Genomic DNA, 25,265 nt, shown 5'->3' on the forward strand with positions numbered 1-25,265 from the left:
AACATGAATTACATCTCTTTAAAACCAACTGTTAAGTAGTCATTGAAAATATATTGGACTTGAAAGCCATGTTTTACAATCATGAGGGTTATATACTAGTTTTAAATGTTTTTGCTTTTAATTTAGGTCTTAGTTCATACTTGAAATTCAGAGCGCTGTCAGTGTTCCAGAATTTCAAAGAAGAAAAATAAAAGTACTATATATATAAAGTATAAATATAAAGTATTATATTTGTACAATAATATTTTTTATTTTTCTTCTTTGAACTTAGACAGAAATTAATATGTTTATAAAATATTCAAAACTAATTTATCTCCACATATTGCTGTTTTCTGCATTTTGATCTATTCATGGTAGTTGAAAACCTGTTGAAATACAGTACAACCTTTATCTTTATATATCCCATTGTCACATAAGCTTTTATTTCTTTGAAAATATTCATTACTTTTCTTTAAATGGCATTCAAGAAAGATAAAAAACTACAAAGTGCTATAGATGGGGCTGTATGCTATTTTAATATGCAGGGCATTATAAATAAATCACAAGGTGAGCATCATAAATTTTGATAAACTGATGTTCCTTATACATCAACTTTTTTGCTTAACATTAGAATTGAAGAGGGCAGGACGTTGAGATTTTAAACTGGCTTTTCATTGCTCTATGCTGCCTGGAACCACTCTATGTGACAGCCATATACATTTCTTAAAAAAAAAAAAGATTCCTACTGAGAATTCTCATAAGGACAAAAAGTCAGATTGAATAGTGTGTAAAGAAGGGAAGGACATGGATGAAGACTGAGTTCTAAGCCTCCCTTAGGCATGAAAGTTGCCCAGGTGACTTTGGACCAGTCTCTCAACTGAACCCTCCCCACAGGATGGTTATAATGAATGTAGATAGGGCTGGAAGAGATCTTGGAAGTCTTCTAGCCTGATCCCCTGTTCAAGGCCTCCTGCCTTATAACATCCCAATTAAGTGGTGGTCTGTTCTGTTCCTGAAACCACTTGTGATGGACCACCCACAACTCTGTGACCCCTAATCCTCAATAGACTAGACATACCTCTCTCAACCATTCATTTTAGCCTTCATATTCTCTTAGTATGTCCTTGCCTATTTTGACTTTTATACTTGTTTTCCTTGGTGCTACTTTTGATAGGTCGGGCTATTCCTTTTTTGTAAAAACAGATGCAAACAATTAAGCAGTTCTGCTTTCTCTCTTGCTTGTCATCTTGCCATCTGCTCCCATTAGTGGAGCTATCACTTCCTTGACTTGCACCTTACATATTGAAAAACTATTATTTTTGGCATTAGTTGCCAGCCTTAGCTCATTAGGTTTCCTGATTCCCTCCTTGCAAATTTGGGTTATTTGCTAGTATTCTGTTTGTTACCATATGTGCCCTTTCCATTTAAAAAAAAAATTATTTTGACCCTCAATTTGTCAGCTCTTTTTGCAACCTTGCTTGTCTCCTCCGGTATCTTGTTTTTCTTTCACTGTGATATTGCCTTCATCTCATTTTTCAGGGTTTCACAAATGTCCTTGTAGGCTTTCCATCGATGGAATCCTTCCTAATCTGTTGAAGTTAGCTCTCTTAAAATCTAAAATGCTAATCTGATTTAGCTTCCTGTTGTTGCATTATGTTGATTTAAAGTATGATATGATTGCTTTCCTCCAAAGTTTCTATAGCTTCTACTCTCAACCATTTTGTCCCTATTAGTAAGAATGAAGTCCATAATAGCTGTCCCTCTAGTAACCTTCTCCTCTACCTTTTGCATGACAAAACTGTCAGGTAGGCACATAAGGAACCTGTCTGATCTCCCACTCCCTGCAGTTTATTTCACAACTGATGTCAGGGTAATTAAAGTAATCCCTCATTACTATAGTTTCTTGCACACTTCAACTAACTGATCTAAAAAGAGTTCATCTATTTCCTCTGACAGGCTGGATGGCCAGTAGAGCACACCTATACAAAGTCATTTATTCTCTATAATATTTAGCCAACTATTTTGAAAAAAGCTTTCATCCCTAATGTGTATTTCTGTGGAGGTGTAATAACATATACCAGTGATGGCTAACCTTTTTGCTGTCGTGTGCCAAAAGCGGGGGTTGCATGGGGGGGGATCGCGCACTTGCATGCCCACACCCATAATTCAATGCACCCTCCCACACATGTGGCCACCCCCGCGCTCCCCCTGCTTTCGGCACGATGGCACAGTTGGACTGTTTCTCACCCTCCCCAAGTTCCAGAGGCTTTCTAGGAGCCTGGGGAGGGCAAAAACGGCCTTCCCCAACCCCCCCCCACCCCCGGAGGCAGGAAATGGCAGGAGTATTAGGGGTTTTCACTGCCTTGTATCTAAATCAAAGAATACTAGAACAAAACAGGCTGGAGTGTTGTGATCATTAAAAAAAATGGTGTGCTGCAAAAACAATAAATGGGGAAAGCTGGTGCATGCACAAAAACGACACCTAAACCTACAGTAAAACACTAGGTCTGCACTGGAATTGTTTTACAATATAAAAACATTTCAAAATCAAAAAAGGAAGAAGGTGCTTCCTTTTTCTGTTGTCTCCATGATTATCAGGCTCAAGCCCAGAGAAATATGTTTGAATTCAATCCTATATTTGCTTACACCTAATGCACAAAATCTTGGCAAACTAAAGCCGTAGCTTTCTTACCTATTGGACACATTCTGAAGAGATTCTAAGGTATGGCTACCCCGAATCTCTTCCCCCATCCTGCTCGGAAATGCGCAGTCCCTTAATCCAGGCCTCTTTCTGGGAAAACTGCTTATCAACCCCCCCCCTCCTACATGTGCCCATTCCATTGCAATGGTGATGCATTCATGTATTGCCAACCTATAAACCAGATAGGCTAATCTCTCTGAGACATAGCAGTGTTAAAGATTTTGTCTCTTATTCCAACAGCTCCTTATACTACCACTTATATTCCAAATCGTGTTTTACCAGGCATTTCCCGCAGCTGTGGTATGTGAGCGAAATAGGGGCTTCAGACTGCTAGATTTTGAAAATTAAAAAGTAAAAACAGGGGAAATGGAATAATGCAGCTTTTTGATTGGATAGCTGCAATCCATGCGAAAGGATAATTTGCCCTTGAGAAACAGACCAATCACACAAAAGATAATGTTTATCTTTTCTAAAATCAAACTTAGTTTGTTAAAAAAACTAAATAGTAAGAAACCATTGTATTTTAAATTTCACAAGATACACTTACAAAGTTAAATACTAAACCAACAGTTCAGTTACCAGTTTACAAGTCATCTGAAGAAAAATATAAAGGATTAGAGTAAATCCTATATTCTGGATGGAATCTAAGATGGTGTAATCTGTTACAAATAAAACTTGCTGTAAAGGGATTGGAATAAGATTCAAATGATGTTGGTACACTAAGAAGGTACAATTAGCACCATCTTATCTTGTTCACGTGAGGTCTCATTCAAGACCAGCCTAAAACAATTTTCTGAATTGAACAGAAACAAAAAATCAGCACCAGTTCTTGTCTAGATTTGTTATCTAGAATTTTCTTGAAATAGCTTTTCCCTTTGACTTAATTACCTGAACATCTCTCTGATTCCTGGGAAATCCAAATTTTAATCAAAAGCTGTTTTTTCCCAGGTTTTCTTCATTTCCTCCAATTCTGCTTTGTCCTTAAGTGACTCTTAACGACAGCAAAGATATCTTTGTTATTGGAAAATGCATTCGATTCTTTTCTTGGAAGAATGGCTAATCAAGTTATGTGACTGCCTTAATATTAAAAACAATTTGGTATTTAAAAAGTAAATCTGATGCAGAATTCAATTCTAACCGGAAACCATTGTTGGGTTATTACAGGTTTGTGTTAAACCAGGTACCCTTAGTTTAAAACTCAATAGTGAAATACTTTTTGCTTTAAAAGTGATTTTATACATTTCATAACTCAAATATTAAATAAAGATTATATAGAAGCAGAAGAGATTTTAGGTTTAATGTTTACTAACTTTACCTTACTAATTGCAATCTAGCATTTTTTTACACTTATGTCATGGTTCATTTCTTTTAAAAAGTACTCAAATTTTCTATTCTCAGGAGAGGGAAGGCTGGGTTAGGTCTGTCATGACATTTAATTAAAAAGCGCATATATTTTGGAATGCAGATTGATGTTCCTAAGAGCACAGAGATCTCTCTTTGCTTCCATAGTATATTTTTTTTGCAGCCCAACACTGGTAACTCTACATAATAGTAGTTGTTGTTCCATTACGCATCAGTTGGGGACTAAAGGATAATTCTCTTATCAGTTGGGGACTAAGGGATAATCAATTCTCTGACAACTGCAGCAGCTTAAGAAATACTAAACGCAATAGCACATATTGTCAAGATGCAAAGAGGCAACATCAGAATCGGCTCTTCCAAGTAAACTCGTTCTTTATTGAGTCTTATTTGCCTCAAAATGACTTCAGGGGCTGCAGTTTCCAGAAAGGGCATTTGTGTAGCTTGTCGCAAACGGAAAGCATCAAAGAACGTTGTGGCTCCTTAAAGCCTGCTCTTCCTTTTTTTCAAATCGCAACTAAAGGCAAAACCGGGAAAAGTTCGGCTCAACCGATTCTATTTATTTTTATTTAATTATTTATTTATTTTGTCGAGTACATATTAGATAAGATATATAAGTAGAGGCATGAACTGAATACATAAAATGAATACAATTAAAGGGAACATTAGGACAGGGACGGTAGGCACGCTGGTGGTCTTATGCACGCCCCTTCCATCCCTGAGAGGACGTGGTTTCGGCAACCACCGTTCCTTCCCTTCCACCCGGCGGGATCACCGGCGGCCCTATTCCTCGGCTCCCCGGACCGCCTCCCTAAAGCTTCGCAAAACGAACCGGAAACCGGCGGACGCACATGACCCCGCTAGACTGAAACGCCGCCCTTGCTTTCCCTTCCTAGCGTGCTTTTTTTCCTTTCCCCGTAGCTTTCGCAGTCCGAGGCGGAACTGCTCGCCGAAGCCAGGCTTTGCAAGCGGAGGAGGAGGAGGAGGAGGAGGAGAGCAGGTGTCCTGGTCAGCGGAGAAGGGTCCGAGGGTGAATCGAGGCTTGTGGCGCGGGGTGGCGGTGGTGGTGTTACAGCAAAGAAGCGGAATGGAGTGGGAACGGGAGTCGAGTCCGCAAAGGGGAGGGCGGCGCTGGAGGCGCGTTGTGGATCGCGGCGGTCTTGTTCCTTTCGCTCTTGAGGTTCTGTGACGTCACTCGATCGCTAAGCGCCTCTCTTGCGAGAGCTGGAAGGCGCTCTTGAGCTTTGGGCGCCTCTGATCTCTCTCGGTAATATGGAGGGAAATGCCTCGGCCTTTTCAGCAGGCTCCGCGCTTGCTTTTTAAAAATCAGGAATAGGCTGCTCGCCTCATTGGGTGGGTTCCAAAGTTTCTTCCAGCAAAGGCGCTTTTTGATCGCGCACGGCTATCCTTTTTTGTTCTGGAGAAAATCTTTCATGTATGGGGTCTCTAGAAGTCGAAAACGGTTTGATGGCACATACCCGATTATTTTTGTTACTCCGACAAAGCTTAGAGGATCCCTGCAGTAAGTATTTTGTGGGTGGGTGGGGTCGCAGCAGTGAATGGATCCTATTTATAATCCAGGTCAGAACCAAATGGTCCATTTCTTCCTTTTCCTCTGCTATTGTAGTGTTTACGACTTTGGTCATTTGGATCTCGGTTCTACTGTTCCAAAGAGTTGGTGCCTCCAGCTTTTGAAGCCTCTTAAGTTAACCATCAAAGGATAATTTTGCAGGATCTTTTGAATTAATAGCATATGAAATCTGTAAGTAGTTTAGGGAAATTAGAAAGTTTCTGGTTTTTGTTTTTTTTTTTTTTTTAAACAAAGCAACTTTCCAAAGCCTGCTTAATGGGAATCCATTAAACCTAATATCTTAGGCAGGACAATAATTTGTGACACACACAAACCTTTCCTGGCCTATATTTTTCACCTACTTTCATACCCTGTTTCCCCCAAAATAAGACATCCCCTGATAATAAGCCCAATCGGGTTTTTGAGCGCATGGCAATAAGGCCAAGTGCTTATTTCAGGGTTCAAAAAAAATATAAGACAGGGTCTTATTTTCGGGGAAACATGGTACATATCCTTGATACATAAAATAATTTCCAAGTAAACCAGATTTAGGAAGGGGAAACCTTGCTAGTTTTAATAAATGTTCGTATTAATAAATAAATGTTTGAAACTAAAATTAATGATCAAGAATGCCATTCATGAAAATGTATAGCACAGTCAGAAAAAAATTTCACTCCTTTTATAGAATGTAAGTACTATATTTCTTTGAATCTTAGTGGATGACATGGATTATTGTTCTTTTTGCTTATGGCAAAAGCTTGCATACATTTCTCTGATTATTCAGAAAATAAAATTATATCATGTGACTAATTAAAAAGATACCAATTAAACCTGGCCCTTTGGAAGACTTTACCCTCTAAGGCAGTGGTTCTCAACCTTCCTAATGCCGCGACCCTTTAATACAGTTCCTCATGTTGTGGTGACCCCCAACCAAGGGTGGGTTCTAATTTTTTTTTACTATCGGTTCTGTGGACGTGGCTTATTTTGTGGGTGTGGCTTGGAGGTCATGTGACTGGGTGGGCGTGGCTATATGTATAGGGACTACTCAGAGGGCTGAAAAAAGTCATTTCTGACAGGTCCTCGCACTTTTGACTGGTCCTCACACTTATGACCATCCTCACATTTATGCCTGTGCAGCATTCTTAACAACCATGTCACTCATTTCACAACTGCTTCTCTTCAACATGGTATAAGATAGGGCAAAAAACGTAAAATGTGAGGACAGTCGTAAATTCGAGGACTGGTCAAAAGTACGAGGACCAGTCAAAAATAACTTTTTCAGCCGTCTGAGTAGTCCCTGTGCACAAAAGGACTACCCAGAGGGCTGAAAAATGTGATTTCTGACAGGTCCTCGCACTTTTGACCGGTCTTCGCAGTTATGACTGGTCATAATTTATGCCCATTGTACCATTCTTAACAACCGTGTCACTCATTTCACAACTGCTTCTCTTCACTATGGTGACAAGATAGCGCAAATACGTAAATTGTGAGGACAGTCGTAAGTTCGAGGACTGGTCAAAAGTGCGAGGACCAGTCAAAAATAACTTTTTCAGCCCTCTGAGTAGGCCATATGCATAAAAGGATACAGCAATAGAGAGGGATGAAGGAAGGGAAGGGAAATTAGAGTAGGAGTGAGGGTAAGAGAGAGAGGAGGAGAAGGAGAAAGGAAGAGGAAGTAGGGAGGAGAAGAAGGTGGGGAAGAGAAAGTAAGAAGGAAAGAAGAGAGAGAGGTGGTAGGTTTGAGGAGAAAGATTGCTGTACCAAAAAAAAGATGAAAGGGAAGAAAGCCAACCTCAAACAAATATTAAGATATTAAAATAAAGAATGAATTGTTAAACTTTAAAGAATAAAAGAGAACAAATAGCAATAAATAGCAATAATTAGAAACACACATACAAACATACAAGGTATTTTCTTTGAACAGAGTATTTGGCCGGTTCACAAATTTAAACAGTTGTAGGAGGTTAGCACCCACCCCTTTCCTAGAAGAATGAAATATTTTGGGAAATATTAAAAAGGCAGAATATTATATTTCCCTATCTGGATGAGAAATGGAGAAGCATATTTTACAGACAAAGCAGCTCCCACCTTCCTGCCCCCCACCCTTTGTTAATGGGCCAGAGGCAGAAAGTCAATCCTTTGTCAAAGGACATTTGCAACACAATAGCAACAGAAACTAACACAATGGGCCCCATCAAGCCATGTGATCCTGTCCACCATTAAACCATCTTTCCAAGCTGTCTCCATGTTTCCAGTGTCTTTTTCCCCACTTGGAGCAGAACCCAGAAGGATATTTCTTCCAACACAGTATTTAGTCATTTCAATTAAATTTACAATTTCTATATTTCCTTTTTACCATATTTATTCCTCATCTATTTTTTAAAAAAACCAATATTACCCTTCATCCTCATCTCTAATCTTAATCAAATTCAATTTTTCCCTTCTATATTATACCCCTTCGCATTGTCATCTATTTTTATATCCATCCTCATATTGGTTAATTATGTAATACAGTTGTTTAATACAAATTCAACATTTTAATATAAATCAATTAGTTATATAACTATCTTTTTTGTATATTAATCAATATGAACATGAATATTCCAATTATTTCCATGCAATCCAATTTCTTACACATCAATTAATTATATTTACCAATAATAATAAACCAAATAATTTCCCCCATATATTCTTCCAAACCACAACTTAACCAATTAATAGTATCTCAATTATTACAATTCCCTAGTTAAATAGAGCTTTTTTTCTTTTGGGTTTTAAAATCTTAGAACTCTCCTCTTTTGCCCTAAATTTCCCATTGTTTGCAGTTTTGCACCTACCTTTTTTGGTGAGGAAAAAGAAAAAGAAATCTCTCTGCCTCATTTTGTCACGTTGCAGCCTGCTTACTTTCAATTTCGCTTTTTCAGCATAGCTAGGGGGGGGGAAAAATCTGCTCCAGGAATTTACCTCTTTGCAGCTAGCTCTTTGAAGGCCCGCGGCAAGAATTTAAAGTTTTTTTTCCCTCTAGCCATCAGCTGGGACTCTGGAGGCAGCAATAGATTGGGAGTGGGTGGGGTAAGCGAACGGCAACCGTGCGATCCAACAGAGGCAGAGGGTGAGGGTGAGTGAAGGCGTGGGGGGGGGGGCGAGAGAGGGCTTTGGCGACCCCTGTGAAATGGCTGTTTGACCCCCAAAGGGGTCGCGACCCCCAGGTTGAGAACCGCTGCTCTAAGGTAAAATCTGCCCCCAGCCTCCTACCCTTCTGCAAAAGAGCCTGAGGACCTGACTACTGGTTGGCCTGGGGATCAAATAGGGGAGTTCCACACTGGAGGTGGCTACTAGATTGATGGCAGCCTCCACCTCCCCTCCCCTTGCTCTCTGCTCTCCAACCATCCATCTTTTTGGTTACCCTATTGATGTATTTATTTTTGTTGTGTTCCTTTGTCATTGTTTATTTTATTTTACTCCTGTTCTATTTACGCCCTTTCATTTTTCTTCCTTTTTATTGTAAGTTGCTTAGAATAGCCCTTAGAATAGGTGAGATAAGTGGCAAATAAATTTAATAAATAAATAAATGAGGTGAAAATATAACAGAATACCAACACAGTGCAATGAGGTATCAGTACGCTGATACTCAACTTTATATCTCCAACCGGTGTGGCAGAGGTGTTGCTGTCATTTCTGTTTCATGGTGTCTGGAGGCTCTGGGGGACAATAGACATCACTTAAACCCCGGCAGGACTGAGTGGATATAGGTATATGGAGCCTTGAGACCTATTTTAACAACTTCAGTTCTGGATGGCGTCATACTTCCCCAGACAGATCCTGTGCACAACCTGGGGCTTCTTCTACTCTAGACACACACTCCTGCTCAAAGAGCAGGTGGCAGTGGTAGGTAGGAGAGCTTTTACTCGACTTCGTTTTGCATCCTTTCCTGGATTGTGAGTCCCTGCGCTCAGTCACTCATGCCCTTGTCATCTTGCGCTTGGAGTACTGCAATGTGCTCTACATGAGACTACTCTTGAAGAATATTCAGAAGCTTCAGTTGGCACAAAATGAAGCAGTGCAAATAGTTTAGGTGGCCGGTGTAACAACTCTGTTGTGTAAATGCACTGGTTTCCAGTCTGATTCCAGAACCAATTCAAGCTGTTAGTTATCACCTTTAAAGTCCTTTATGACATAGGTCCAGGATATCTGAGGAACCATATCTCCCCAATGGGATTGGCCGACCCCACATGTGCTAACAAAAAGGGGATGTTGTGAATCCTGTCAGCCAAGGAATTGTGGCTGGTTGGGTCCAGGAGGAGAACCTTTTCTGCCATAGCTTCCGTCCTTTGGAACATCATCCCCCCTCTAGATGTGAGAGCTGCCCCCACCCTCTCAGCCTTCTGAAAGGGCTTAAAAACTTGGCTCTGCCAGTTCTCTTGGGGCTCATAAGGGGGTGTCCCATTCTGGAGATGGCTAGTAGACTGGATAAGATACCACCTCCATACCTACTTACTCACTGGTCCTTTATTTAACTTATTGTTAATGTTAGCCATTTCTGTTTTAAGACTTGATATTTTAAAGTTTCCATTTTAATTGCTTCTGATATTGTAAGCTGCCCAGAACTAGTGAGATGGACAGCATAGAAATTCAATAAATAAATGAATAAATAACCATTCTTAATAAATGTGATTGATGTATTCTTGCAAATAATTTGAGCAGTAAAATTATTTAGTGGAATAAAATATATTTTGCATATGTCTTTTTAGGTAAGATTGCTGTACTAATAATGTAGCTGAAAGTCATGTCTTTGCCCTCTGGAACCAAGAGTCATAATTTTGATATTAGGGAAGCAGCAGCAGAGGAAGAGATGGCAAGTGGAATCATTAGGGCAATATATGATTAAATCAATTATGTACTTACCATTATTTTTTCAATCTTTACCATTGCCATTTGTAATTTTTCTACCAGTGTATTGTTTGATGCTATACAGATAACAGATAACATTACTCCTTACCTAAGCTGTGCTGAAAACAACTGTAGCTTCACTGCTCCAAGTGAAGTAAAAAGAGGAATAGAAAGTTCAGAAGGGGAGAATCTATTTTGGTCCAAGAAAAGTGATATCTGAAGACAGGGAGATTAGGGGCAAAGGGAGAACTTGAAGTTATCTAGCGCAAGATGCTGTGCCGTGAGCTACGGTTTAGAAATGACAATGACTGAATCAGAACAATAGGCCAACCTGTTGTGTGGCCTGTTGACTTGATTCACACAATATATTAAATTACCGTGAATGATTAAGGTGGACCTACATGACATCATTTTCCTCTTGTCTTGCACATTTTCAATGAATCTTTCAGGTTGTATGAACCTGAAGCTGCCACCTTTAACTTCCCATTTACTGAAAATAAGGTTTCAACTTACAGCTTTCTTTATCTAGCTATTCCAGATTTGTACAACATACTTAAACTTTGAAAAGTTTAATTAACAAGCTGAGCAAGACAAGGTTAAGATAATGGTGGTTTTGTCTATGTAGATCCATGCTAAATTATTACATGTATTGTGGGAAATGCTACATATCAAGCCAGTTGCTAATAGCCAAGTGAGGTTTATTGAGAGGACAGAATTTAATTAGTAAAGATAAGAATACCAAAGATTGATTTATTCCATTTTTTTACGTATCACTGTCTTTATTTTTTAAAAAATATTTATATGTAGAACAGAACAGAATAGAACATTCTATATTGGCCATTGTGTGATTAGACACACAAGGAATTTGTTTCTGATGCACAAGCTGTACAAACAACAAAATCATAAATCATAAGATACAACCAACAAAGTGATAGCCATAAGAAGGATAATAGTAATACAGCCATACTACATGGGTAAATATCCTTAGGCATGAGATAGTGTTGTGGGAATTAGGTATTTAGAAGAGTGATGGCAGGGGGTGAAATTGTCTTTGTGTCTAGTTGTTTTGGCATGCAATGCCCTATAGCGGCATCCTGAGGGAAGGATTTGAAACAGTTTATGTCCAGGATGTGAGGGGTCTGTAGATATTTTCTCAGCCCTCGTTCTGTGTTGCTTGTGTAATATAGAGATCCTCAATGGAAGGCAGGCTGGTTGCAGGTTTTTTTTTTCCTGCAGTCCTAACTATCCGTTGAAGTCTATACCTGTTCTGTGGTAGCAGCGGTAGAATTCTTAAAAACCAGCTAAACTTGTAAGTTTACAATGTATGTTTTAATAGTTTGTAAAGATTCGAGAGAATATTACAGATTTGATTTAACTTCTAAAGTAATGTCGTATGGATCAAATATTTTTCTCTGGGCACTATATTTCATGGCAGGGGTGGCACTCCAGTGAAAAACTGATCAGAAACAGGAAAGGATCCTGGAGGAGTTTCATAAGGAAGAAGAGAGGCTTTCAGGTGAGGTCCTTGATGAGATTAGCCTACTTCAGACATAACAATGAATAGACAGTTGCTTACCATTATTTTCATGAGTCTTGGGCTTTTTAAACTCTTCCCCCAACCCCTCCAGGCCACAAGGAAGAGATTGGAAACTTTTAATTTCTGTTAAATGTACTTTAGCATGGGAACCTTAGTCTTCCTTAAGTGTAATTAATTGAAACTAAACTGATTTATAAACTGTGATTGAAATTATTTTGTTTCAACTTCCATAGTTAAGACCAACTGTACTGCATTTTGTTTAAAGACTATTTAACTTTTAAAATAAGTAAAAGTGTTTGAATGTTTCCTGGAATGTCTACTTGAGATGAAAAGATTTCATAAACCAGAAGGCTGCTCTTGTCCATTTGGGTACTGATGAGCTATCTTTAGTGACTGAAGCAGATTATTCAGTTTACGGTGTCTTCATAACGTATTCTAGAAAGATGTTTATCATTCACAGATTGTTTAAATGTCTTCAGAAGACAAAGAATCTCAGGAGGATGAACTTCTTGCTTTGGCAAGTATTTACGATGAAGATGAATTCAAGAGAGCACAAAATGTACAAGGAGGAGAAACTCGAATCTCTGTGGATGTGCCTCAGAATTTCAGAGTATCTCTGAGCGGTAAGTCCGACTCCTTTTTGGATTCAGATTTTCTTGAAAGGTATTGTAGTAGAGTACTGTCAAGTATGGAAACATTCATTCATTCATTCATTCATTCATTCATTCATTCATTCATGTATTTATCCTATTTCTTAACCACCTGTCTCCCTCAGAGTTATCCTAACCTGTGCAAAATGTAATTTCAGTATGATATGATATTTCAGTATACCTCATTACCTCTTTGAATATATACATAGACACACATGCAAGGCAGGAATCCACATTTTGCACTTTGTCCACACTTTGGACAATTTTACATTGTAATCCAATCCAAGAATAACATGACTAGAACACTGTATTTCTAACTCCAAATCCGAGCCCAAGTTGATTTTGATGGAAGTGAAAGTGATTTTGGAAGTGGGTGACGAGGGCTAATGGAATGTTCAGGAGCCAGCCAGAGATTTCTTGATATGCCATGTGTGAGACAGAAGATGCGAGATCCTTTTCTCTGCATGACAGTGAAACAAGAAAGTGGTTGACAACTAACCCTAACACAGATGGTTCTGTGTTGTACAAAGAGACGGCAACACATGAGCCTTTGGAGGTCACTGAACATCTCCCATCTCCCAACACTAGATCACCAGTGTTGAAAAGGTGGATGAGGATTGCAGTCTACTGGTAACTATATTTGGAGGGCCACATTTACTCAACATACCTAAATTCAAGCAACATTTGAAGAAATTGTAACGGGAATTTCTCAAAGGAAAGGTTTTATGGAAATAATATTGAACCATTCAGTTAAATAGCATGACTTGGAAATTGTGTGATCAGATTAATTTGTAAATCGCCCAGAGTTGCCTTGCAGTGAGATAAACAGCAAACAAATTTAATAAATAAATTGAATAAATTTTGTTTCAGGTAACTTCACAGAGACTCTTGAAAACAGCAAGCTTGAATATACAGTAAGCTTTCTGCCTCCAGTGGTGCTGAATTTTGAATTTCCAGCAGACTATCCTTCAACTTCCCCACCTCTGTTCACTCTCAGTTGCAAGTGGCTGTCTCAGGCTCAGGTTTGGCATTGATCTTTTACACAGCATGTAATTTATATGATCCACCAGGATGATAAGGCACATAGTTTTTAAATGAACGAGTGATGATCTCATTGCAGCCAAAGGATGCTTGCTAAAAAGAAGCATCATAATTAAAATTCAGGTTAGTTAGGGAAAATAATATGTGTGTTAAAACTCCTCATGAATTATTTTTAATTATATTATAAAGTCAATAATTGTGACTTTAAAATCTTAATATTATCTGTATAGCGTATTCATTTAGAAATTATACATAAGTAATTTTTGGAGTTATGTTTTATCTCTACACGTATAGCAGTCCTTAATGTTCAGATAACAGCTTCATGTGGAGCTTGAAATATGGATGCAGTACTATTAAAATCATGTTTCTTTTCATGAAATTTTGTTTTCTTTAAGGATATAGTAAGATTGACTTAAGATTTGTGGAAAAAATGTTTTGTCTAACTGTTCTTTCCACTCCTCTCTCCTCTTCCAGCTCACTGCTCTTTGCAGGCACCTAGATAACTTATGGGAAGAAAACAGAGGTTCTGTGGTCCTGTTTGCCTGGATGCAATTTCTCAAAGAAGAGACACTTGCCTATCTGAATATCACTTCCCCGTTTGAACCGGAGATAACTGAGCAAGAAAAACAGCCAAAGGAAGAGGATGGTTGCTATGACTTCAAAGATGCTGCATCCACACATAGAGAATCCTCTGATACAAGCACTGTAGAGGATGTTGAGTCTTTGTCAATCCTGATTAAGGAAATTTTAGATTTTGATCAGTCCCAAAAGGAGAAGAATTTCAACTGTAAAATGTTCACGTGCAATATCTGTTTTTCGGTAAAACAGGGAAGCGAATGTATGGACTTTAAAGACTGCAGGCATGTGTACTGCAAGATTTGCTTGAAGAACTACTTTGAAATTCAAATCAAAGATGGACAGGTTCATTGCCTGAATTGTCCAGAACCTGAATGTTCATCTGTTGCCACTCCTGGGCAGGTAAAAGAAAAGACAATTATGGGTCAGACGTGGTATGAATCCCGCCCTGTCATTGAAGCATAAAAATAGTTGGGCATTCTCCAGAAAAGAAAGCTAGTACAGGTAGTCTTCAGTTTACGACCCACAATTCAACCCAAAATTTCTGTTGCTAAGTGAAACATTTAAGTGAATTTTGCCCCCGTTTACGACCTTTCTTGCCACAGTTGTTAAGTGAGTTGTTAGTAACACAATTATTAAGTGAATCTGACTTCCCCATTGATGTTGCTTATCAGAAGGTTGCAAAAGGGGATCATATGACCCTGGGACACTGCAACTGTCATAAATATGAACCAGTTGCCAAGTGTCTGAATTTTGATCACGTGATCATGGAGATGCTGCAATGGTCGTAAGTGTGAAAAACGATCATAAGTCCCTTTTTTCAGTGCCATTGTAACTTTGGCCACTAAATGAACTGTTGTAAGTCGAGGACTTTTAACAGATTAGCAGAGTTGGAAGGGACCTTGTAGGTCATCTAGTCCAACCCCCTACCCAAGCAGGAGACCCTACACCACTTCTGACAGATGGCAGTCCAGTGTCTTCTTGAAAGCTTCCAGTGATGAAGCTCCTACAATCTCTGAACTTACTTACAACTTACTTAAAGACATACTAATGTCCAATTATAGTAGTGTCTATCTATATTGTTAAGATGATTTTGGCAGCTAATACTGTAAGTATTTAAAGAGACGACCACATCTTTTGCAAAAGAACTAGGATCCCAAAGAATTAGGCCAGTATTCACCTAATTTATAAGAACAGAGATGTGTAAGCTTGTTTGTCAAAGCTTTATTATTTTCTGGACTAACTTTTTTTTTGGAAATTAACTTTTTGATAACTTTAGAACTTTGGTCTAAGCTTAGGAGTAAATATATGTTTCTACATTCTGTAATGAATTGGCCCTGATTTAATTCAGTGATATTCTGGAGTCCTTTCTAAATCTTTGAAGTCTTTGGATTGTTATTAGCCAAGCCCTAGAAATATGCATTGTGGAGCACTGAAAAGACAGTAATCACTTCCAATTTTGATATGGACTGAGGGTAATCGCTACAGTTGCTGCAATATGACAAGAGGTCTAAACGGACTTCACTTAGTATCTTTTGTACTCTTCTGTCAGATTATTTTCATAAATATAATCAGATAAATCTTGCTACATCAAAATCCTCTAACATTTAATCACTTGCCTTCAAGGTGAAAGAGCTGGTGGAAGAGAAGCTATTTGCACTTTATGATCGCCTGCTGCTTCAGTCAAGTTTGGATTTGATGGCAGATGTAGTCTATTGCCCACGTCCAAGCTGCCAAACCCCAGTGATGCAGGATCCTTCTTGCACTATGGGCATCTGTTCACGATGTAATTATGCATTCTGTACTTTGTGTAAAATGACCTATCATGGAGTTTCCCCATGTAAAGTCACTGCAGGTGAGTAACCATAAAGGACCTTGCATTCAGGGCTCTCTGAATATTAATGCTTTATATAAGAGAGTTAGTGTAGTGTTGGGGAGTAAGCTCTTAAAATGATGGACTGGCACTGAGGAAACTCAGGTTCTCCTGAGCCATGAAAAACATACTGACAGAATAACTCTTGAGTCATTTATTTATCAAGTTGTGAAACACAGAGGGACACTGATTCTTACATGAACCTATCACCCAGGATTCTTTTTGGGAGCACTGTTTATGCCACCTTGAACTTCTGAATGAAAAGGGGGGTATAAATTTAGTCAAAAAATTAACATAATGTTGGATGTGGGAATCTCTTCAACAATCTCATAAAATGGATGGTGGCTGGTGCAGGTGGCCCTCCAGTTTGTCTTGTAGTCCTAAGAGCATTTCAAGATTATACTGATGAATTTTGTGGCTCAGATTTTCCTGCTGTTTTTATTTATTTGTTTAAAAAAGGAAAAAATCTTAATTCTATGGAAGATTTAAGATCCCAGTTTCAAAAAAATAATCTAATTCTTAAATTGTTTGAGAAGACGATTTAAGTCTCTTCGATAGCTTCAGATTCTTATCGAGCTTAATATAATTAATTCACTCTCCTCTGAATCAGACCAAACATTTTCATTCTAACCATTCTGATTTCATAATTGGGTCACTATCCATATCTCCAATATTTTACATTTTAAATTGCAGCTAGTTGTTACCATAAATTGGCCAACTGTCAGAATTAAAATTCTTAAAGGCTGTCTTCTTGGATAGTTCTTGATATTTTTATTCTTTTTTTATTTCTTTGTGTCTTTAATTAAATAGGGAGTATCGACCATGGTATCATGCTGCACCGGTTGGAAGAGTTGGGGATGGGGAGCACCGTGTTACGGTGGTTCTCCTCCTTTCTCTCCGACCGGTCGCAGTTCGTGTTGGCAGGGGGGCAGAAGTCGACCTCGAGGCCTCTTATATGTGGAGTGCCTCAGGGGTCGGTCCTCTCACCCCTCCTGTTCAACATTTATGTGAAGCCGCTGGGCGAGATCATCCGTGGCTTTGAGGTGAGATACCACCAGTACGCTGATGACACCCAGCTGTACATCTCCACCCCAGGCAACCCCAACGATGCCCTTGAAGTGATGTCCCAGTGCCTGGAGGCTGTGCGGATCTGGATGGGGAGGAACAGGCTCAAGCTCAACCCTTCCAAGACTGAGTGGCTGTGGCTCCCGGCATCCCGATATAGTCAGTTGACTCCATCACTGACTATTGGGGGTGAGTCGTTGGCCCCCACAGAGAGGGCTCGCAATCTGGGAGTCCTGGATACACAGCTGTCCTTGGAGGAACATCTGACGGCTGTAGCCAGGGGAACCTTTTGTCAGGTTCGCCTGATTCGCCAGTTGCGGCCCTTTCTTGATCGGGATTCCCTGTGCACAGTCACTCATGCCCTCGTCATCTCTCGCCTTGACTACTGCAACGCGCTGTACATGGGGCTCCCCTTGAAGAGCACCCGGAGACTCCAACTGGTCCAGAACGCAGCAGCGCGGGTAGTGACGGGAGCAGCATGGCGCTCCCATGTAACACCGCTCCTGCGCGAGCTGCACTGGCTCCCAGTGGTTTTCCGGGTGTGCTTCAAGGTGTTGGTCATCATCTTTAAAGCGCTCCATGGCATAGGGCCTAGCTATCTTCGAGACCGCCTGCTGCTACCAACAACCTCCCATCGACCCATGCGCTCCCACAGAGAGGGCCTCCTCGGGGTGCCATCAGCCAAACAGTGTAGGCTGGTGACCCCCAGGGGGAGGGCCTTCTCTGTGGGGGCACCTACCCTCTGGAATCAATTGCCCCCACAGATAAGGAGAATCCAAGACTTCAGTGCCTTCCGCCGTGCCCTTAAAACCTTCCTTTTCCAGCAAGCCGGGCTGGCCTAATTTTTTAAGTGTTTTTAATTGTTTTGTTTATCGTTTTTAATTAATGGGGCCAAATTTATATATATTTTTAATTGTATTTTAATATTTGTACTTGATGTTTTTACTTGGCTGTTCACCGCCCTGAGTCCTCAGGGAGAAGGGCGGTATACAAATTCAAAATAAAATAAAAAAAAAATAAAAAAAAATATAGAAGGCTTTATTGAGTAGAATATTTTTTAAAAATAATGCTATTAAGAATTATAAATGCAAAGTCAATACAAACTACATAAAATACAAAAAAGTACTGGGAAAGGGGGGAGGCTGAAAAAGAAAATAAAGAAAAGATTAAAAAAAATAACTTCTCCTTTCATCCCAGCAGATTAAAAACAATTTTAGTAGTTTCTAAAATAAATCATAATTTCTCTTTTGCCCATAACTCATCTTTTAGATAAAGAAAACAGTCCAAATGCTATGTCCATTAATCTTTGTCAGCACAAGTCCAGTAAGGGCAGATATAACTATTTTCTTCTTTTAATCCTGGTCAAACAAGACTATCTTATAAACTTTCCTGAATTTTTAAAATTATTCTTTGACTCCTTAAAAAAAAAGGTGAGGTAGTTTGCTGATCATCTGTGTTTCAAAACAATAATCCTTCAGAACTTCAAACTGATTTCTTTTGTATCAATAAATAAACTTGATCTTTTTGTTCATTGCTTCTAATAAAATACTTTCAAATCTTAGCAGAGCTCTTTTGTATATACAGAAGAAGAAAAAATAGTTTCAAATCAGTTTCCTGGTATAATAGCTTCATCTCCTTTAGGGAATAAGTCGTTTGTCAGATCTATTTGTATTACATTTAAATCCCCCTTCAAATTAATTTCATAGACATCCATTGCAGCTCTTTTTGTTTCATAACTTTACTGGAATATGGTCTGTCAATTTATCAAGCATTTGATCCTTCCTTTCCAAAAGCTTGGCTCAAAGGTATTCAAAAGTTTGCACTAAGGATTTCTCCTCCATTTTATTTTATCCTCTGACACTAATGTTCAACCTTCAGGATAGCCTTATCAAAGCAATTGATATTTTCCCATAAGAAATTCTTCTAAATAATTTAAAACCATATTTCCAAATTCCTCTGGCCCATTAATCCTTTGTTACCTTTTCACAGTCCATAGACATGAGCACCCTTTTGCTGCATAAAGAATGGTATAAATTTTATTGTTAAGTTTTTAAAATATGTGATTTTTTTTTGATTATGCAAAGCAGCTTGATGTAATGAGCTTAATGTAATCCCGGCTCCCAGCATTCCACTCATAAGACAACTAAAAATGGCAGTTTCTGCAGTTTACTCATGAAGAACAACTGTCTTGATTATAAAGTCATGAGTCTCAACCATCTCCCCTTTGTTCTGCAGAAATTATGCTGGTTTGGATCCAGCATCTAGCCGAGATTTGCCTCATAAAAGCCATTTTGCTAGCCAGCAAAGGCTAGCAAGACATCAGCTAGCCATGGTGCTCACACAGGAAGCGTTTTAACATGATTAAATGATTAAATGATTAAATGATTAAAACATATTGAAGTAGTAGGTCTGACATCTAGAAAAAAGCATTTTTGCATGAAGTGAATTCTTGATACCTATGTTGATATTCAGTATTTCTTAGGAAAAATATGAAAAATATTCTATCCCATATTACTATTTTACTACTGTTATTTATTGAAATGCATGAGTGTGCAAAACTAATGACACTCATTTTGTGAAACAGGTAAATACGTTTGTATGCCATTTTCTGTTCTTAATGCAGAGAAGCTAGCAGATTTACGCAATGAATATCTTGAAGCAGACGAAGCCACAAAACGATTTTTGGAGCAGCGCTATGGCAAAAGAGTTATTCAAAAGGCTTTAGAGGAGATGGAAAGTAAAAAATGGCTAGAAACCAATTCCAAATCATGTCCTTGCTGTGCAACTCCTATTGAGGTAAGATCAGTAGTGGGATTCAAATCCCGGTGTTACCGGTTCGCTATTGGTAGTGCACGGCGCTTCTGCACATGCACAGAGCTTTTTTGATGACATCTGGGGAGGTGGGTGGAGCCTCCCGCTGCCATCACTACCGGTTCGCCCGAACTGGGGTGAACCGGGAGCAACCCACCACTGGGTAAGATCATAGCAAAGAAGGGTGTGATTGAAGAATGTTCTGGAGACTCAAAAGACGCTAGTTTACCTTTTTAGGAGCAAGAATTGTGGTCCAGCTTTGAATTCCTGTGGACAACAATTTTTTAGAATATCAGCTCAGTCCAATCCTGACTATAGGCTGGGATCACTCAGCAGTAATTTTTGATTATGTTGGGAATGACAGGATTTTCATTACCCTTTCCTGTGGTAAAAACTTATAAGTAAGAAGACCACTTCTTTATATCTCGAAATACCTGTCTTAAACTGAAAGAAAAACACTACAAATACATTGGTCCCAGATTAGTCATTATATAATCACCAATAGAACTAGTTAGAAACTGCTGGAAACATGTTAAATGAGACCAAGAAGAACTGAAATATATCTACACTTTTCATAGTCACTGTTTACAAAGCATTTCCCAGTAATTCATACAATATAATCTTGAAGAGAATTAAAATTCACTTTTTCAATTCAGTGTTCTCCGTTCATTCCACAGGTTATACTTTACAGTTTTGAACTTAGGTTTTTCATTTAATAAAATTCTTCCCTTAGTTTAAGAAACCCCACTTTAAAAAGTTGGAAAAAGTTTCTGGAGAATGTTCTCATATTGGTTTTCAAATACTGCTGTTTGTGATACAAATAAGTCTGACATCTCTTACACAGTCTCCCCACCCCCTCCTCTCTCTCTCACACACACACACCTGAAAGTGCCTATATCAGTTTATGTAATTTCTGTTGATATGCTTCCTAGCAGCTGAGAATAATGTTGACAATAGATTTTTCTTTGGTGTTTCTGAAGCTCCACTTTGGCAATACTATGAAGTACCATACAGGGAGTCCTCAACTTACAACAGTTCATTTAGTGACCATTCAAAGTTATAGTGGCACCAAAAAAAGCGATTTATGACCATTTTTCACACTTACGACCACTGCAGCAATCCCCTTGATCACATGATCAAAATTCAGACACTTTGCAACTAACTCACGTGGCAATTGCAATTTCTTGAGGTCATGTGATCACCTTCTGCAAAATCGGTCAGAAAGCCAGATTCACTTAACAACCATTTCACTAGTTTAATAATTGCAGTGATTCATTTTAACGACTGTGGCAAGACAGTTCGTAAGATGGAATAAAACTCATTAAACAGCTGCCTCGCCTTGCAACAGAAATTTTGGGCTCAATTGTGGTCGTAAATCAAGGACTACCTGTAGGTAAAAATCCCATTTAGTGCTTCAGCTATTTAGAAAAGACAGGCAGAATTCTCTTTCTTATAGCAGTCAGACAGCATTTGCTACTGCAGTTTCATGAGTTAACGTAATGTTAAGAATACTGAATTGTAAATAGTATAAGGGAGTAGCCTCTACATCTTTTATTTTCCATTTAGCAAAGTATAGTGGATCTTATTTTCCATTTAGCAAAGTAAAATTGATTGTACAAATTTCAGGTCAAATAGTCTTTTCCTCTTCTTTTTTTCAGAAGTTAAATGGCTGTAACAGGATGAGGTGCACTGCTTGCATGCAATACTTCTGTTGGCTTTGTATGGGTGTTTTATCCAGGATAAATCCATACCAGCACTTTAATGATCCAGGCTCACCATGTTTTAACCTGTAAGTAACCTTTTTCTCTATTGAAAGAAAAGCAGAATTTCACTATAGGTCTGAGTTTACAGGGTTAATAGGTTTTGTATTCTAGAAGACTTTGGGATCTCTTACTACAAAGTAAGCAAAACAATAGGTCTTTCAAATTTGGTAATTTTAAGATGTGTGGATTTCAACATCCTGGCTGGGGAATTCTAGGAATTGAAATCCACTCATATTAAAAGTAGCTAAATTTGAAAAACACTGCAATAGGTTAATAAATTGAACGCTGTTAGGCTGGAGCTTATTCCACAAGCCGGTTAAAAGAGTTGGCTGAACAATTGTGTACAACAAAAAAGCTTTGACATATGTGTACCTTTTTGTCCGCAAGAGGCAATGATATTAAAAAATTAAAAATCACTAAAACTATTTTGTTATGGGACTTTTTATTGGAAAATAGTATTTCAATAAGACTGGATTCATACATTGTATTAATCCATAATGTCACTTGTTTGGTTTTATTTACTTAGAGTAAACCCAGCTAACTTTAATAACTATGATTAAATTATGGCTTAGCAAGATGCAGAATACAATATACTTTTATTAGCATTGCAACAGATTTCCTACCAAAATGTAATATTTAATCAAATCTTAAATAGTACTGTAGTATTTAAATTTGTGCCAAAAGCTAATGCTTAAGCCAAGTTCCATAGCTTTAGTAGGCTGATTAAATCAAAATGTCACAAAATAAGGGGCTTTTTCTGAGTTTGGTTATTTTCTTGCAGACATTTCATTATCAAATCAGGTAACATCATCAGTACTTAGTAAGGAGTGGGGTTTGCTCTCATTTTATGTTCTAGTAGTTTGCCCTCTCAATGTACGTAAGAGTGGTCTTGCGGTTGGGTTTTTTTTTTTTTTGGTTGGGCTGTTTACTATTATGAGAGCAAACCCTATCGCCTACCAGCACTGATGATGTTATCTAGTTTGGGTAATAAAAATGTGTACAAGAAAACAACCAAACTTAAAGAGCACCAAAGATCCACACTTCAACCCTGAACTACAATATTCTCCTCTATTGGGGTCACAAAACAGTTTGGAAAATGATGCATTCCTCACGAGTAGCTGTAGGAGCCATCAACAACATCACAGTGATATCATCAGGTACTTAGAATCCTATACTTTTTTGCGATGCATGCATCACACACATACAAGCAGCAGCAAGGCATTCAGTCACATCCTCCATTTTATTGTTGACAGCTCCTGTGAACACCCCTAGGTCTCCAGAACTCTTTATCCACATAAATAGCAGACAAAATTGGGAGAATGGAAAAAAAAGAGAAGCGCTGGCTGATACAGAATTCATGTATGCGGGAGGATGTGGCAGATGTTTACATTAGCTACTGCTAGAAACCGTAATTATTCCAAGTTGCCCTAGAGCCATAAATTACCTCTTGTTATGATTAAATTTTGTGTTTTAGTTTATAAGTAATTGTATCAGAAGAAAAATGCAATGCAAAAGATATCAGTGCTTACTTGAAAATAAAAAGTATATTGTACATTATTTAAAAGAGAACCATTTTTTTTTTCAGGAACAAATCCAAAAAATGTGTCTCTGCTGTTATAAACAATAAAAGTATACTACGTGTGTGTAAAAGTAGTTAAGTCTTGAGAAAGTCAGTTGGAATGCATTATTGCAGATCTTTTAATGTTAACATTTTTTGATAAGTCATGGCCTGATTATTATTATTATTAATTATTAATCATCATTATTATTATTATTATTATTATTATTATTATTATTATTATTATTATTATCATTAGCTTTAATTTATATGCCGCCCTTCTCAGGAGACTCAGGGCGGCTTACAATGCGTTAAGCAATAGCCTTCATACTTTTGTATATTTATATTAAGTCAGCTTATTGCCCCCACAATCTGGGTCCTCATTTTACCTACCTTTGAAAGGATGGAAGGCTGAGTCAACCTTGAGCCTGGTGAGATTTGAACTTGCAGTAATTGCAAGCAGCAGATGTTAATAACAGTGCTTTAGTCCACTGTACTACAGGCTCTTGATATTACTAAGTTTGTTCTTCTCTTTACTAAAAATAGAGAGAATACTCTCTTAAAACATAGCATTTTCATTAATTTCTGTTATTACATATCTGCATAGTTGTGAAAAAAAATTCAGTTTTAAAAACAAACTTTTTTAGTTTTGCTGCGTGATTCTGCTACTCTCTTGGACGGCCTTTTTACAGAAATATATGCATGAGTTGTTACCATGTTGGCAAAATAATTTTTTTGTTTAAAATTCAATTTTCTTGTCTTTCAGGCTGTTTCAAGCTATGGAAATTGAGGATTAATTTTGGAATGAAGAGAATGATTAATCTTTAGACAGAATCAAAAACTGAAGAAATGAAGATGTACCATGCATGTTCAAATTACTTTGATTATCGATAATGAGACACAGAAATCGGCTCAGACCATCTAGAAAACTGCTTTTGTTTGCTATCACTAATTTCATGGATGTTATCTTTTAATTTAATTTTCAAAAGCACTGAACACTTAAACAAGGACATTAAAATTTCTCAATGTGCACCTTTTTTTAGTTAGCACTATTATCACCAAAACTGCTCCACAGTTTTAGTGGAGAACAACAGAAGTGGAATGTAAGCAGTTGTTTGCTGTCCTTGTCCAAGGAGCAAAGTATAAGGTAAAAACCTGTGATTTCTTCAGGTCCTGGAATTCTTAACACTTTATCCTGTTAGCATGGATAATGATGCTGGCTGAGAGTCTCTTGAATATTGCTTATTGACACGGATGGAAAATGGACTTTACAAGGCAAGGTTCAATAAAAAGGAAAACAGTAGTTTCAAATAATAGGCCTGTACTTTGAGGCTTCTACAGCACCCAATTGCATTTGTGGGCAAATTTCTGATCTTTTGGCCTTAATTAGTTTGTCTGAGAAACAGATACTTGCAAATGGCTGCCTTTAGCCATAACAGTCATTTTGTATCTATCCTTCAGTTTTCACAAAATAAACTACTGCTGGAGCCTGTTGGCAGGTCAGTCCATGGAAAGATCCATTGTTTGATCATCTCTCTGGTTGATAAGTTGTTTGCTCCATTCAAATTTGCAAAAAATGCTTGTCCAGAAGAGATCGGGAAGAAATATTTCTAGGCCAAGGCGACATGAAGTTGTCTACTCTTCCTATCTGCAATTTGTTAAGCACGAACTCTATGGTTATATATAGAAGTTGGAAATAAAATATTCCTACTAACTTTCGAGTTTTTATAGATAAAAGTTAGCACTTCAACTTTTACTACAAACTGGAAGCAAATGATTTTTTTTCTAAGGCTGGCATAAATGCCAAGAATCCTTCTGCTGGCCACTTAGAGAACAGAGAAGGAAGAAGGTTGTATGTTTTCCTGCACTCTTAGAAGCTTCCCACTTTAATA

General features: G+C 38.2%; 1 protein-coding gene across 3 annotated transcripts; it reads left to right on the plus strand.

Annotated features, from left to right (window-relative positions):
• Nucleotides 1–5,229: 5,229 nt before the first annotated feature.
• RNF14 (ring finger protein 14) lies at nucleotides 5,230–24,887 on the plus strand. Of its 3 annotated transcripts, XR_011600003.1 has the most exons (10): nucleotides 5,230–5,561; nucleotides 11,935–12,015; nucleotides 12,497–12,659; nucleotides 13,557–13,708; nucleotides 14,202–14,705; nucleotides 15,930–16,158; nucleotides 19,826–20,037; nucleotides 21,711–21,841; nucleotides 23,069–23,223; nucleotides 24,140–24,887. XR_011600003.1 is itself a non-coding variant. In XM_070937332.1 (9 exons), the coding sequence occupies exons 3-9, from the start codon at nucleotides 12,506–12,508 to the stop codon at nucleotides 24,168–24,170; spliced, it is 1,413 nt and encodes a 470-aa protein (XP_070793433.1). In that variant the 5' UTR covers nucleotides 5,230–5,561; nucleotides 11,935–12,015; nucleotides 12,497–12,505; the 3' UTR covers nucleotides 24,171–24,887. The 3 variants fall into 3 exon arrangements, 2 of the variants coding, with proteins under 2 accessions (XP_070793433.1, XP_070793434.1); XM_070937332.1 differs by lacking the exon at nucleotides 23,069–23,223; XM_070937333.1 differs by lacking the exon at nucleotides 23,069–23,223 and having other exon boundaries at nucleotides 19,865–20,037.
• Nucleotides 24,888–25,265: the final 378 nt, after the last annotated feature.

The sequence above is a fragment of the Pituophis catenifer genome, unplaced genomic scaffold, assembly GCF_029215685.1.
Source record: "Pituophis catenifer annectens isolate HBS135680 unplaced genomic scaffold, rPitCat1.0.hap2 SCAF_2, whole genome shotgun sequence".
In the NCBI taxonomy this organism is placed as follows: Eukaryota; Metazoa; Chordata; class Lepidosauria; order Squamata; family Colubridae; genus Pituophis; species Pituophis catenifer.

Coding starts and splice junctions, on each gene's coding strand:
- RNF14 (XM_070937332.1), top strand. CDS start 12,506: ATGTCTTCAGAAGACAAAGAATCTCAGGAGGATGAACTTCTTGCTTTG. Junction 20,038..21,710: donor GCTGTGCAACTCCTATTGAG/GTAAGATCAGTA, acceptor TCTTTTTTTCAG/AAGTTAAATGGCTGTAACAG. Junction 21,842..24,139: donor GGCTCACCATGTTTTAACCT/GTAAGTAACCTT, acceptor CTTGTCTTTCAG/GCTGTTTCAAGCTATGGAAA.